At 36.9% G+C, this 16,041-nt stretch overlaps 1 protein-coding gene across 4 annotated transcripts in view; it reads left to right on the top strand.

Moving 5' to 3' along the window:
* Nucleotides 1-16,041, top strand: part of LOC135688004 (uncharacterized) — a 35,437-nt gene that overhangs the window by 13,987 nt on the left and 5,409 nt on the right. For 2 of the 4 annotated variants that reach the window (XM_065204676.2, XM_089114212.1), the window contains exon 2: nucleotides 6,275-12,625. The exons of 1 other annotated variant lie outside the window; for it this stretch is intronic. Coding sequence is in view for 1 of the 3 variants with exons in the window: in XM_089114213.1 (XP_088970339.1) it covers nucleotides 6,286-7,545 (1,260 nt within the window). In the remaining 2 variants the exon portion in view is untranslated. Of the gene's footprint in view, nucleotides 1-6,274; nucleotides 14,538-16,041 lie in introns of those variants that run through there. One more of the 4 variants, XM_089114213.1, reaches the window with a different exon arrangement.

Below are 16,041 nucleotides of genomic sequence, written 5' to 3'. Positions count from 1 at the left end.
GCAACATACAGTATTTACACTATAGCATGCGCATCTATTTGCAACAGTGTGTCGGTTCTGATCAAATTTAGTTAACGAATTAAACATTTTCCATTTTATAAGACTTTCAAAATTTCTAAGAAAATTTCATTTTAATGCATTATGGTGTTAAGATATCAGTTTTGCTCAAATTATATTAAACAGCAAACAGAAGTAATAAATAGCCCCCAGATAATGGCTTAGATAGGAAAATTCGTAGGAGGGTGAGAAACTTTGATTTTCCGTCAAAAATCTAACAAGCATTTATATTTTTCATAAATTTTAACATAGCATAACGACTTCGGAACTGGAATAAATAAATTTTTGCTATATCCAGATATTCTTATATTTATTTAGCTTTAAATTCTTTCCTATAAAAACATAGCAGTTAGATAAACTTAGACAACCATGCTAAATTTCCGACAAGACCAGAGGTTTTCCGATAATTTAGCAGTTAAGCTCTACAGGGGTTTTTCGCCCCCTCTGACCCCCCTCTATCTACGCCACTGCCACCAAAGCAGTTTAGCCACCATAGCAATTTAAGCAATCGTCAATTTAAAAAATTCCAGGGGGAGCATTCCCCGTACCCCTTAGAAGTATCTGCCTTAGGCATGTTTTACTATATATCTTTTGTCCTGACCCAGGGCCCATAAATTCTCTCCGCGGCCCTGACCATAGTTACAAAAACAATTAGACCCTTGGCTAGACTGAAAGTCCTCAAAACTAACCTTGCACACAGAACATTCTCAATTTCCTGTAGAAGAACCCCCCTGCAGTGGTGGATCCAGACTACCGCCATTACCGCCCGAGCGGTAGTCAGATTATTCAAAAAATTATAGAAACAAGGATCATTTTCATGTTTATCCTACTACTTTAATTAAACCAAAATTAAAAATTGAAAATTTTTTGATCGCGCTGGAAACCAAGCATTCCTCCCTAGAAACATGCCTGAAATTTCTACAGAGAAAAAAATATTTTTTAATCCTTATTGCTATGGAAATTGCGTGCCACATGTTTGCAAATAAAAGGCATGGGGGGATGGTGAAATTAGGGGGGTTGAGTCGGTGTAGAGCGGATTCGAGCTGCACTGAGCGGTAGTCAGCCTGCCTAAACCAATCAAATCAAAAGAAATCACAGCAGACCTGGGGGGATGCGTACAAATTTTGTTGACAACCAATGAACAACCGAGTTGACTACCGCTCAGATGGGGGATTGAGTAGTACTGCCGCTCAACACGGCTCAAACGTTACAGAAAGATGGGGGGATGCCTACATATTCTGCAAGTGGGCAAACTGTAACTTCAAAGCCGATGTGACCCATTATTTTTTACATTACACAACTATTCGTAGGAATATATTTCATAAGAATATTAAAGCCTTGGCCAAACGATTCGATTTTCCGCTCGATTTTTCACTCGATTTTTCACTCGATTTTTTACTCAATTGCCTCTGAAGCCTCTTTCCCATGCAGAAACGCGCCAAATCCTAAACTCTGCCATTTAAAATGGGGCCAAGAAACGCAAAGCGGCTGCCATGCTTATCTTAATGGAAGTTTTGGAAGACAAAGATGAGTTGGACGGTAATCCCAAGAGAGTAAAGACTAGAAGTTGGATGAGAAGAAGAGGAGAAAAGGGATATTTTGATAATATTTTTGCAGAATTGAGTGCCGAGGACACTTCCAGCTTTAGAGAAATTATTCGAATGTCGAAAGAAGATTACAATTATATTCTGATAAAAATAGAAAAATATATAACCCCGAATCAAATAATTGGTGGACACGAAATAATCAATGCCAAGGCCAGGTTAGCATTAACGTTACGATTTCTTGCCACTGGCGAAACCTATAGATCACTTTGTTTCCAATTCAGGATATCCAGAGCAGCCATATCATACATAATTGTACAAGTTTGCAAGGCAATTAGAATTCATTTAGCTGAATATATGACTGTCCCAAACACGACGAAAGAATGGTCAGTAATTTCAGCAAAATGTGGAGAAAGATGGAATTACCCTAACTGCATTGGGGCTGTTGATGGAAAACATATTGTTATGCAGCCACCTGCAAATGCTGGGTCAAAGTTTTATAATTATAAACACACTCATTCAATTGTTCTTATGGCTGTTGCTCGGCCTGACTATGAGTGTATTTATGCAGATATTGGAACAAATGGTAGAGTCAGTGATGGAGGAGTCTGGAATAAATGCACATTATCCAAAAAAATAGAAACTGGGGAGCTCTCATTACCTGCCCCCAGCTGCCTTCCATTGAGTGAAAAGGTGGTTCCATTTGTCTTTGTTGGGGATGATGCATTTGCTTTAAAACCTAACATGATGAAGCCATATCCACAAACAGGACTCACAGAGGATAAACGGATTTATAACTATCGACACAGCAGAGCAAGGCATATATCTGAGAATTTATTTGGTATATTAGCCAATCGCTGGCGTGTTTTCAGATCAGTGATACTGTTGCCTCCAGAAACTATAGAGCATCTTGTGCTGGCAACACTGACACTGCATAACTTTTTAAGAAAAAGTAGCTCAAGAAATGTGTACTGTCCTCCTGGCCTGGCTGACATGGTTGATAAAACTGGTAATCTAACAAGTGGTAGATGGCATGCAAACCCCCCAACAGAGTCTATGTTTAAATTACAGGCTCCTTCTTCTGGTCACAATGCTTCTAGTAATGCAAAGGCAATAAGAGAAACTTTAAAAGACTATTTTTGTTATGAGGGTGCCATAAGTTGGCAATGGAGTAAATTATAGCTGATTTACTAAATTCTTTTTTTAATAAATATGAAACTGACTGCAGTACATCTTTTTTGTTATCTTCTCTAAACTCTAGTTAAAGTTGCATGCAATTATTATTCAAATATGTTTCCTTAATTTTCTGACATAGAAAATCATTCAACTGGGAGCAGTAATTGGCACAAACAAGGATTTCCAATAAGCAGAGAATGTTTGATTGTATTTGACCATCAGTTCTTGCTTTTGCTCCATGATTCCTTTTCTTGCAGTAGACTTAGGATGCTTGCCATTATTTGCTGGGGGCTGTTTCTCTGTTTCAAAGCCTTTCATGTCCTCCTTTCCATCATCTGAAGTTGGGCTAAGGGAGAGGTTGTCTTTGCTTTTTCCAGGGTTCATCACTGGGCATAGGAACTGTAATCTTTCCCAGTAGGTCCAGGTTGGCTTGTAAAGATCTGATGTGCTTTGACCAGACTTTTTTTCTCTGACTTTTGCTAATTCCCTTCCAAGCTGGGTTCTCAGATTCATCACTTTTGTCTTGACTTCTTCAATTGATATGTCAAGTTCATCTCCAATTTCATTATAAGCAATTTGTTTTTTCTCCCTGTCATGGTATGTCTGGCTAAATATATCCCAAAGACAAGTTCTTTCCTCCACTAAATCAATGAGGTGGTTGACCTTGTCAACAGTCCAAGTTGCACTGGGATGTTTCCTTTTTCTTTTCATAGCTAAATTCCCATCTGCACTTCTGCATACCTTCTGATCTTGTTTAGTTCTTTTTTGGGGGTTTGGGTGCTTATCATTGATGCCAATTGAATTATCAGAGGAAGCTGTCTCTTGCATAACTTTTGCTTGCCTAACAAATTTCTTAACTTTTGCTTTTGCAAGCTGCTGCTCCAGTCTTGTTATCACTTTATCGCTATCATCCTCACCGCGAGTAGGGCTGGTAGACCTAGACCGTGACTCATCGCAATCGCTGCCATAATCTTCATCATTTCCCAAAGATGAATCCGATTCAGAGAATTCAGTAATTTTATATTCGCCGTGTTGCATTCTTGCTTGCTTCGTTTTGTTCATGGCCTTTAAATTTTCACCAGCGATCCAAACTTTTACATAATTAAATTGTCTGTCTTGTCTCCTCGCTGCAAAAATAATTCCCGCGTAAAAACGGGTTATTGCGCATGCGTTCGCTCGACTCGCTCGACAAGGTGGCCAAACGATTCGATTTTCATTCAACAACATGTTTTTCACTCGACTTTTTTGATCGCGATCAAACTTCACTCGACATCACTCGACGCCATTCGACTCGCTCGACAAGGTGGCCAAACGACTCGATTTTTCACTCGACTTTTTGTTGAGCAAAAAATCGAGTGAAAAATCGAATCGTTTGGCCGGGGCTTAAGACTCGAATATCATAAAATTTAGGAAGGCATCAGGAGTACAAGTCAGACCCAAAATGTTCGCCAAAAGTATGATTCTTTGTTTAACAAAAGTTGCCCTCAATAATTGCAAATTTTATCTGGCTTTTTAAACTTATCATTTCCAACAGGTCTGATTTTTATAAGTAATTGTGTGACTAAATGCGAGTTTTAGGCGACACTTCAAAATTCTGCCAAATGTATCTTTTTTTTTAATTTTATGGTGTTCCTCGTCTAAATGCGGTAAATTTCTTCAGAATATCCATCCATATCGAATAAGATTATTTATTTCTTCTCAAGCTTGTTGTAAGGATACATAATTTCAGTAAAGCACCGCTTGTCTCATGAAAATGGTCTACATAAGAAATTATAGAAAGCAATAATCATTTTAGAAAACTGGGTGTGACCAGGAAATGGGTGTGGTCCAAAGGGTGTGGTCGACCCTCTATCTCATTTCGGCGGTAGTCAGCTATTTCGAAAGGGAGTTCGTAAATACAACTTGTATTGTTAGACCATTATGTTTTAATCTCCTTTCAAATGTAAATCTAGTTAAAGAGACGAACTTGGGAAATCTTCGGCAGGAAGATAACAAATAATATTTTGTTGCATCTTGAAGGATTGTTGGTAGATATGCGAAACTACAGCGCTCGTTCACGCCAGACTAAATTTACAAACCAAAAAGTACGCATAAAACTTCTTCACGTGTAACTGCTCTGATGAAGTTCAAGTCCGTTTACTTTTGCTGTGATGAAGCCCCGTTTGCCGGGGCGAATTATTGGCCATTACTGATTTCTATGTGTGTTTATTGTTGTATATTCTCGGCGCGTTGCGGTGTTTCTTATTTACTACATTTTAATCGATATCTTGCCTCAAAAATTTTATCCGAGTCCGTCGAGCTTCCTGCTATTGCGGCCTTTTCATTATTCACACACCAAGTATTATTAGCCTGTTTCTCCAACTTCTACGTCAGTGATGTCTATCTTTGAGAAATAGGTCGCATTTGAGTAACAAATTCTCCTCATCATCCCACTTACAAATTTTGCAAAATCTTTTAGGTTGTTTATCATTCCTTGTGTCTTCTCTCGCGTCCTGATTGCTCCTCCAGCGTACTACTGGATCACGTGATTTATGATCCTCTATGTTTAGCCTTTCCGTATCCGTACTTATAGTTTTTTCGCCTGTAGTTTTATATACTGAGGATGACTCTAACTAGAGTTGAAACGTTTATCTATTGGAAATGTCTAATTAAAGGGTTTGTAACTTTTTAACTGGACTATCTAATTGAATCGGATTTTCAGTATATACTGGTTTCATCTATTAAAATGTAATAAGGAGTTTTCGAATCGATTCAAGCTAAAAGAACTGCCATGTCTTTTTTTGTCGTGGTACTGGTTATAAATTTCGTTATCAAGCTGCCTTTCCAAAAGTCTGAATATTGAAAATTCATTTTAGAAAACTGACTTAGTTCTGTGCACCTAGGGAGTCAGTGTGAATCCGCCTCTGGCCTTCCAGATTTGATCATCCAGAGTTAGTCAGAATAATTCATCCAGAATCAATTCCTCAAAATTTTCCTAGCTGGTATCGGACTGATTAATTGCCTTTCTATAACTTTATATAATTTTCTGGCAGATTCAAGCAAATTTGCCTCTCAATATTTGAGATCTATCTTGACCAATTAACTGCCTGGGGTTAAAGTTAAAACCAAGTGCCAGCGACTTCTCCCTTTCCCCATAAGTACTTGCCTAATGATCGCTTTAACGGTCCTGTTCTATACATGAAAACGTATACACTGCCTTTAATTCAGCGAAAACTGCTTAAAAGACCGGTAAAAAAGCAATTTCCATTTTTTTAACAACATTTTTATTTACCAATCGATTCGTCTATCCATCGATGTAGTAGTTTAGAACAACCAACTTTAGTTTTTACGTACAGATTTCTTTGAATTCAACCTAAATTGGTATTATAAATTTTTCTGTTCTGTAAATTGCTTATAGATTTTCCTTGGATAAACAGCGACAGATAGTATAATTGTCAGTAATGATATGATGACAACATGAAATGTTTTACTCAAACTATGCTTCTTTCCTTCCATAGGTACAACAGCCATGCAGTTGTTTCACTTGGCATTGCTACTGGCAACAATCTTCGTTGCATTTGGCACCTTTCTGCTTAGTTCCAAAACCAAAGATGCAAACGGTTTAAATCATGTCCAACCGCTTGTTAAAAGGATCCTTCCTGCAAGAAACCCGTGGGATGGTGTCCCTGAATTTGTGCTCTACTTGAGGCTAACATCTGGTTCACGATGGGAACAAGAGTATAGAAATGATTTGATTCGCACCATGAACCTTTTCTTTCCTTATGAGAGAGCCAAACTTTTAGTTGTGTTGGACAATGAGAAAGATGAAGACCATTTGTTTGGTGACAAAATAAAAGGAGAATGGCCTTATCCACGAGTATGCTACAGAGACCCAAGTGCCGTCGATGCTTACCGTGGGAGGGGCAAGGCCAGGATGTTTTGGGACATGATGTATCCCGATGAATGTACCAATGTCTCTTACGTAGGGTACGTTGACACTGATACATTTTTTAGCACCTTAGTAACACCGCAGTTGCTATTTGAAAATGGAAAACCAATCATTATCGCAAAGATTGGCCAAGTTCCATACCAATGTTGGGCAGAGACAACAGAGTTGTTTCTTGGCAAAAAGGAAGTTATGCAGTGCATGTCAACTTTCCCTGTCATGATCAAAACAGAACATATGAAAGAAATGAGGGAGTTTCTTGCAAGAAGCCATAACACAGATTTCGATTTAGTTTTCAAGAATTCCGCTGCTGGAAATGAAACACTTTGTATCTGTCAATTTAGCATAATGTGCAATTATATTTGGTACTACCACAGAGATGCCTATTCATGGCGTTTGCAGATGGTCCCAAATGGTGATTGGACAGGAGAACATTTGTCTTCCAGTCAAGTGTCACCAGACTATTATCGATCTAATATGCCACCAGAGATGCTGGTACCGATGCCAAGATCATCAATCCACCTAAGGTACACAATAACAAATGGTAAAATCTATGACAAAAGGGAGCCTCCTAAAGAAAGCATAGAAAATTTCATCAAAGAGGGACTTTGCTATTCAGCTGGATTTGATGTATGTCCAGAAAACTGCAAAAGATGGCTAAGGAATAACACGCATTACAATCTTTTTTCCTTTGAAACTTATCAATGGCTTTGGGACAAACGATGCAAGGAGCAACAAGATAAGCATTATAGAAACGTTAAAGAATTAGTGAACTACTACGTGTCTTCAAAAAAGGAAATGTTTGGACTGGCCTCTATAGACAAACTGTGCACTTTAATATGAAAATTCATCCACCTTCCTTCATTTGGTAATTCGGACAATCAGTTGTCATATCGGACAAAATGTTCCAGCACCTGCTTAAAAGACCGGTTGTAGAAACGATGAATTTGTCAACGAAGCTTCCGGACGATCCTCAAAACTACAATCAATTTACTAAATATATATATACAACATACACAATAAATATACATCATGTCCCTAATATATACTAGATTGTGTTTCGTACAATATAAAATTTTTAAATGGACTGAAATGTTCGAGGGGAGTATAATATTTTGTAAGTTAAATCATTCAAGAGGACTACTACTTTAAGTGGACTAAGATGTTGAGAGGGCAATAATGTTTTAGGACGACTCCAACATTCAAGAAGATTGCAATATTTAGAAGACTAAAATATTACAGAGGACTAAAATAGTTGAGAGGATTTTAATATTAAAGATGGCAAATACAGTATTCGCCGACCACCACTTTCAGAATGTTCTTTTTTTAAAGGACTTCAAATAAACGATTTCATTTGTATGCGCCAGTAGTCGCTTTAAATCAAATGCTATAGAGACATGTAAGCTTTTTGTGGCTGGCTAATTGTTTTTCACATTTTATATTGTAAATGGGATGAGCCCAAAGACCCTTTTTTAAAATCTGCTTTTAAATCTGTATATCATTATAGGAGTTCGAATTAAGAAGTTTTAAACTAAGCAGCTCACTTGGAGCGAAATCTGCGAAGTCCTTCATAAGCATTTAAGTATTTATTTTCTTAAGACGTTTAGCTTTCAATCTTTCTTGCTTTGGTCAATATAAGATTTGAAAATGTCCTATCAGCCCTCCACGATGTCAAACTAATGAGAGCGCAATTTCAACCGGCTTAGGAAATGAAGAATCTGATAAAAAGCCAGGTCGTACCTGATACTTTTCAATAACCCACCAATTAAATTTTGAAAATTCTAGGAAAGGGTGGCTATATATCTGGTATTTTCTGATTATAGAAGTACCTTTAGAAATAGTGCAACCCTTTTACCTAAATGTTGAAAAAACCCTTTCCATGGCATAAGTAAAATCATCTGCTGCCGGCCTTGTTATAGAATCATCATATATGATATCATCATCTTCTTGGCTGCCATTTAGCACCTTATGTGCAAAGAGGCTGCTTTTAGCACTTTGTTACATCATTTGAACAATCAATGGCATTTGTGTTAATTTCACATTACACTTACATTTTTAATTACTTAGGCACGCTAGCCCCGTCACTCCATGAGAACTGCTTTTCAGGGGGACGTGACAAAAACATCAATAAGTAAAAAGATAGATACTACGACACAGTGGCAGATTCAGGGTGTCGCACAGGTCACATGGAAGACCGTCAGATTTTCAGAATTTAGTTTTCGTCTTCAGTCATTGAAATTAGGCAATCATGTTTACCACAACCTTTTTATTTTTTTCCTTACAGATAATACATTCACCTCTCTTAACACAATAAACACAGGACCAACAGGGTCGATCGCACCTCATATACAATGCTATGATTTAATTCAATATAGAAGAAATTCATAAAACATCCTAGACCGTGAACAGTATGATTTTTAAGCATGTCGCCCGTGCCGCACAAATTTGCAGGGCTCTTTGTTATGCAAATATTTTACTAAATCTCACCAATCAAAATTCGAGTTTTCACATATTTGTGCGGCACTGAAAGTGTGTAAATACTATGTTAGATTATTGTGCCGCACAACTGCTGGCAAGGGAAGGGAAGAAAGTGGATGAGATTAGAAATTGTGAAAGAGAAGATTTCTAATTTTCTTTATCTATACGAAAGAGGTGCACAGGAGGTGTACACTTCTGAATCTCAAGATATTTTGTTTCATCCGCGTGTTGGATTTGCTGGGAAATTTGGAAAACCTTTAAAAGGGAAAAATGTTTGACTGAACAATTTGAACGTTTCAGGGCCCCAGTCCCGTCGCCACTCTCAAAACTACCACAAGGCCTGGTGTCGCAACTTCCGCTCCTAAAGAGAAGGGCGTCCAAATGAGGCCTTTCATTGGTCAAAGTGTATCAGTCTTGCTTAGCGGGAAAAATCGCAGTTAGAAAGCAAACGCTTACAAGACAAACAATATTCTAGACCAAAATTCAAGATGACTTGTTTGAACGAGGTGAAATTGTTTCTTTTATCTATAGTGCAGAGGCGAATCCAGAGTGAGTTCCTTGATGCACAGAACTCAGTCAGTTTTCCAACATACAGCTAAAAATAGTGTTGCCTGAAACAAGTAATATTTAAATTAAAAAATTGAAACCTAAAAAGTTTTATCACAGTCTCTTCAAAATCTTAAAATTGCCAGTTTCTTCTCTGTCGTGATTTGAAACGATTTTCCAGACGCTGTGGAGGACAACAGCAGTCTAGAACTCGGAAATAAACGTTTTGTGCCTCGGAAGTGAATGAATTGAAACAATGAAATTTTTGTTTGGAACACGGATGGAACTCAGTCAAAACAGCATCTGGAACTCGGAAATGATACCATATTTGTAAGAGCTGTACAATGGCCCGTAGTTGATTGACTAACGATTGTTTTTGTTCTATTGTGGAACTGCAAAACATTGAATTCGAAATGGCGACTGCAGATGTCTTATACTCACGACCATCGCATCATTCTAGCAGATTATTAAGCGTTTGAGATAAAACCAGGCGTTTAAGGATTTATAAAAGTGATTAGTCCTTCAAAGTTCTTCACATTCTTGACAGGGATTTGTTAGACTTTGCTCCTAGAAGAATGGACTAGATTAATCACAGCCAGGCTTGTTCCAAGAAATGAAATAACTGTCAACGCGCCCTTCCATTGAATATCAGTAGGTGATATTTGTTACACTGATGGATGTTTTGAATCTTTCAAGATTTGCATTCAATCTTTTGGTGTCTCAACAGAAATCCTTGTTTGTGTAGAAACAGTTAGTTAAAGTACAGAAAGACAAAGGGGCCTGCGGAAACTTATTAAGGACTTTGTTGGACGTGATCTATCCATTTAATGTTTGTTAAAGATCAGACTTGTATCTAGTGTCTTTCCTTTATGTTGGACCAGAACTAGCTTGTTGGAAACAGATGCCTCAAATGAGATTCACCTGAAGTTTATTTCTCTTAGTCTCTTTCAAGGAGAAATATACAGCTTCACAAGATAATTTTTTTCTTAACTTTCTTTAGAGTTGGTAAACGTACACTACTAGCTATACTAAAGCTAACTAAAACCAACTAATTATATCAACAATAACCGTATTTAACAACGCAACAATAAGATGCATCAATGTACAGTAAGTTCCCCGTCATTTTATATAGCCCACGTGTCCTATAAATGGTTTACAAATCCGGCATGAGCAAGAAATCGCAAACATAGTTTTGATACTTGCTTTAAACGTTTTTTTATTTGAGCTTGAGGTTTTTTCTATGGTAAATTGAGTTCCATACTTCTTGACATCTGTAAGATACAGTGTCTAATTCGCATGCTATGCTATGCTATGCTATGGTTATTTCGAAGGCCATGTTGCTATCATAGATTCTAGAAGTTCCACGTAAAGTTTGTCTCATATTCTTTATAGAAATATAGGAGGCTCTCTTAGTGAGTTGGAATAAAAAAATTTTCAGGAAAAAGAAAAGCGTCTTGCATATTTCTGATAGTGGATCAGAAACTGCAATCCAGGCCAAGCAGTGCTTGAATTTTTACAAACAAAAGAATAAAAAAAAGCCTAATGAAGAATTCTAAATTTTCTTCAAAACTAGTATTTTTAACCTAGAAAGGCTTTATTAAACATTTAAATATGACCCCCGAGCTCTTCTTTTTATATGGCATGCATACCTAAATTTCCATTTTTGTTGGATCCAATAAAAAATCTATCTCAATTTTCAAAAATCCTTAAAAAATGCCCTTGTCTTTTACAATTGTTTATCTAATTTATCTCACTTCTCTCGTCTAGCTTTACCAATGTAGAGGAGTTGATTCCATAATTTTTTGTCCCTTTGGTGCAAAAGCGACATCAAAGAGACTTTATCAGAAAATCAAAGCACTCTTCTCTCACTGATTTTAGTTTCTGCACCGATGCGCCAAGCATTAAGGACAGCTTTCGAAATTAAAAGAGGAAGCATAAAAAATCAAGAATGCATTAACTGAGGAAGACAATATGTAGGAGAACAATGAACAATGAGCAAATTATTAGCTTACGGAGTTAGAGGCTGTAAGTACATAGAGACTGATATGAAGCAAGAGAAAGAAGTAGCAAGAGAAATCGCTGCTATTATCTTTGACGTAGTGCGACATATCACTTTGCAAAGCGAACCTTTTCATGAACACATCCTTAATCTAGGATTAGTCTCTTGAAATGATAACGCTTATCGCCAAGTTCCATGCACCACTCAAAAAGTGGCTCGACAGCAAATCTTAAAACATTTCCTAGCTAAGCCTTGATATTCAGAACCAGATGACAGGTATAATTACTGATTATACATGGTAAAATTCACGAGGAAATGCATTGTGGCGCAGCGTCAAGGCATGCTAGTAATTCGCCACACGCACTGTAAAATTTGATCTAAAACATCTTTTAAGCAGTATTTTTTTTGTAAAAAAACATTTTTTGAGGAGTAATTCAAATCTGTAACACCTATGATCAACTAATTTTCACCCTGAAAGGTTATTACCCTGAAAGAAATTTATTAAACTTCGTATCTCTCTTTCTAAAGATCATTTCCTATTAAAATTAGCCCTTTGCTAGCAAGTTTTGTTTGCAGAACTTCTCGTTTTCAGGTATGCCGAATTCTGACCGCGCTCCCTGTTGAATTGAAGTGAATGCTTGTATCAACACTGGCTTAACTAAATTAAAATAAACAATAATAGCATGACTTTTTCCATCAACAGATCTTACTTTTGATGACATAGCTAGTTACCGAAGCATTACCATTGACATAGTTACTGAAAAATGCCAAAGGAATGTTATTTTTTCATTTAAAATACCTTTTTACACAATAAGAACCCGCTTAAATGTGGCATCTTGTTGGCAGAGCCGTCGGCATTGAAACAAGAGCAGGCGAGGCTGGTAGTATATTCGCTACAAGGTATGCTACATATGTTCGATTTGATTTCAAATAATAGTTGTAATTGCTCTAAGCATTTTGAATAGGTTGGTCCGGCTGCTAAGTCAATAGGATAAGGAATGCCTTAACGGAATAGCAAGGTTATGCTGGCCTATAAAAAACAAACTCGTACGGCCTTGTCAATTTTTTTAGAGATGCCCAAACGAATTCAATTCTTTAGATTCACGTTTGCATAGCAAAAAATTACAAAAAGTTTACAAAATCAAACCCTTACGTTTCAAATAACCTAATCAGCGAAAACGTAACAATTTCATCAAGGTAATGAATTTTCCTCAAGCTACTTTCAAAATTGCGTTACCCTTAAGAAGAGGCGATTAACTTTTGCTGTGAGAGAGCATTTTATTCTTATAAGGCTGGAAAATTTGTATTTTTTTGCTATTTTAGTTATTTTTTGCTTATGTTTCTAAATTAAGCTTCTCTTTACATGGCAGTATAATGTCTTATTACTTTATCGGTATGCCAAACCTTGGTAAATTTTTTACCACTTTTGTAGGGAAAATTTCTTTCCACACCATAAAAGCTGCACCAAAAGGCAGCCAACAATTGATTCAATTTCAGGAAATCTACTCGCGTTTCTTCACAGAAAGCAATTTGCGAGCGCTTCTCGAAACTTAATTTTTTATCTTTAAGAACTTTCCTGTTTATGTCTCAAAGGCTGAATAATTCTAGCGGTTATGTTTTTCTTGTTTTTTGTACATAAAAGGCTTCGACGCCGTCTTACGAAAATTTCATGGAAATATCTACAGTACTTGTTTAATGAAAATAATTTTTAAAAATGTAGAAAAACAAGATTGTTAAACTTGGGGGACTTACTTTATGCGTGTGGGGAGCTCGTTAACAATTAGGTGCTTGCGAAAGTAAAATACTAATTTTTAAGCCTAAAGTATCTATACTTATGGCTTTTTGTCGCCGATACCAGATTAGTTTGCCCTGAACTTTTCTGGTAAAAAGTTGGCAACTATGTTACAAGAATGATTTGTAATCTAACTATGTTGCAAGAATGATTTTTAATAAAATTCAATTTATGACCAATTGAGGAAAATATAGATTATATTAACGTAAGAAATCATGCATTTATAAACAAAGTAATTACATTGGTAAGAACACAATAATTCCGGATAAAGAGCAGGAAATTGTGTTAATTTTTGTCTTAAGGCATTTGCGATAAAAAAAAATTCAAAGCTAATAGCAAAATGATAGCAAATAAGAGCAAAATGGCAAGATGTTTAGGAAACAACAAGTGAAGTCTGCAATTCCGGTTTTTTTGCCAAACATTTCTCAAATTCAATGGTAAAATAAGCACAATTTGTACTGACCAACACTGTAGGATGATCGTGCGTGAGATTTTGACCTACAACAATTAACTTATAAATCATTCTCACAATTATTTTTATTCTGATCTTTCCCGAGAAATTGAGCAATGACTTTGCCAGCCGTCACGCAAGAAAATGTTTCTAAATCTATAGATATACAGTGCATTATTGATTTCTTAACGGTTCCTTAAACCCTTCAAATTTCTTGTGCTTATTGAGTTGGCACTCTACAATATTGAAAAGCTGACTTTCTTTTGTGCAATTCATTGGAATGTTATTTATCTACCTTGTCTACATTAAGACATGTTTGAGTATTATAGATAAAAAAAACACTTGCAAAAAACAAAGAATCGAAGCATATTTTGGCTCGTTAAAGTGGATGAAACTAGGTTAACAAAGAAGAAGCTATTTCGAAAGGGAGTTCGTAAATACAACTTGTATTGTTAGACCATTATGGTTTAATCTCCTTTTAAATGTAAATCTAGTTAAAGAGACGAACTTGGGAAATATTCGGCAAGAAGATAACAAATAATATTTTAAACAATCTTTTGGTGGTACAAAAACTTGTAAATGGCTTTGAAAAAAGCAAACATTTAGTAAACTAAAGCTTTTCGTCTGACACTCTTCAGAGTTTAAAACGTCAGAACATAGATCGAAAACTCTACGCTAAGAAATATATATACCCAGTTGTGGATCGAAATAGGCCAATCAGAAACACGAGCACATGACTGTAAAGGTTGACCAATCAGTGCCGCTTGCCTATTAGAATGTTACCAATGGAGTCCTAAGGTGAAAACGAACTCCTTTTGTCTACACAGTAGCGGTTTTTTCGTGCTTATGTAGATAGATTCTGAAACTGCTAGGTGGAACGACGATCGGGCTTTACCAATAATCCAAAACATGTCGCCATTATAGTTTTTAGCACAATCTGGGTTTTCTAGCAAATGCTGCCCGATAGCAGAATCGCAGGTTTTATTAGTAATTTTGGATTTGCAAGACCGAGGTGGCTGTTCTCTTTCGGGATGTGTTTTGTTTCTAATATTAGATGGAACGTGTTGTTTTATCCTATCCTCCAATCTTTGGGTGGTGCGTCCTACGTAGCCAGAATCACACTGGCACGTAAATTCATAAACAACAGAACTTTTTTTTGTGGCAGGAATGCAGTCCTTTTGAATGGACGGAAGGGCCTTTTTTGTACTGTAAACAACACGTGGGTTAACCGCGAAGAAACAATTTGTTATGGCCTGTTTTATTTGGCTTTCAAAACGTAGGGAGCTGTTATCGATCCAGGGTAGTTTTAGATAGACCGGGCACTTTTGAGGACCAAATTTTACGTCAGCCGAGAAATTTCCTATCTTCTCCTTAATTTAAACTGAAATAACATGTTCTGGATAGCCGTTCTCCAGAAAAATCTTAGTTAGTTTTTCAAGTTCCGAGTCGAATTTAGACTTGGAACAAATCATCAGTGCCCTATGTGTGAGCGTTTTGATGAGGCTGATTTTTCTTTGTTTTGGGCAAAACGAACTCCATCGAGTGTATAACCCCGAAAATCCACATACCGAAAATAGACACCTGGCTTTTGGTCGCAGTCAAACAAACGCTCTTCATGAAAGCCAACAAAGATATTGGCCAAGGCAGGTACCAGAGGGCTACCCATAGCGACACCATCCTTTTGTTGGTACATTTCATTGTTAAAGCTGAATTCAACTGAACGTGTTGCAGTTTCCATCAGTTCAATGAATACTTCCTCTGGGAATGGTGGGTTATTAAGTTCGCTCCGGTACAAAGCGTCGGCACATATTTTGATGGTCTCACTCAAAGGAACATTTGTGAAAAGACTACTAATGTCAAAAGAACACATGAAAGATGTTTCGTTTTCGATGTTCAAGTTTTGCATGAACTCAGCGAATGTAAAAGAGTCCTTGATACAATGTTTTGAATATTTTTGAAGAACAGGGTCCAAAACTTCAGAAAGCCACTTAGCCAGTTCGTGTTGTGCTGAGCCAATCATAGACAAAATGGGTCTAAGTGGGACATTCGGCTTGTGTATTTTAGGGAGGCCAT

The sequence above is a fragment of the Rhopilema esculentum genome, chromosome 19, assembly GCF_057945365.1.
Source record: "Rhopilema esculentum isolate cy_ngs chromosome 19, ASM5794536v1, whole genome shotgun sequence".
NCBI classification, from domain to species: Eukaryota; Metazoa; Cnidaria; class Scyphozoa; order Rhizostomeae; family Rhizostomatidae; genus Rhopilema; species Rhopilema esculentum.
The sequence above is the reverse complement of the archived record's forward strand: the minus strand, read 5'-3'. Positions and strand labels throughout refer to the sequence as shown.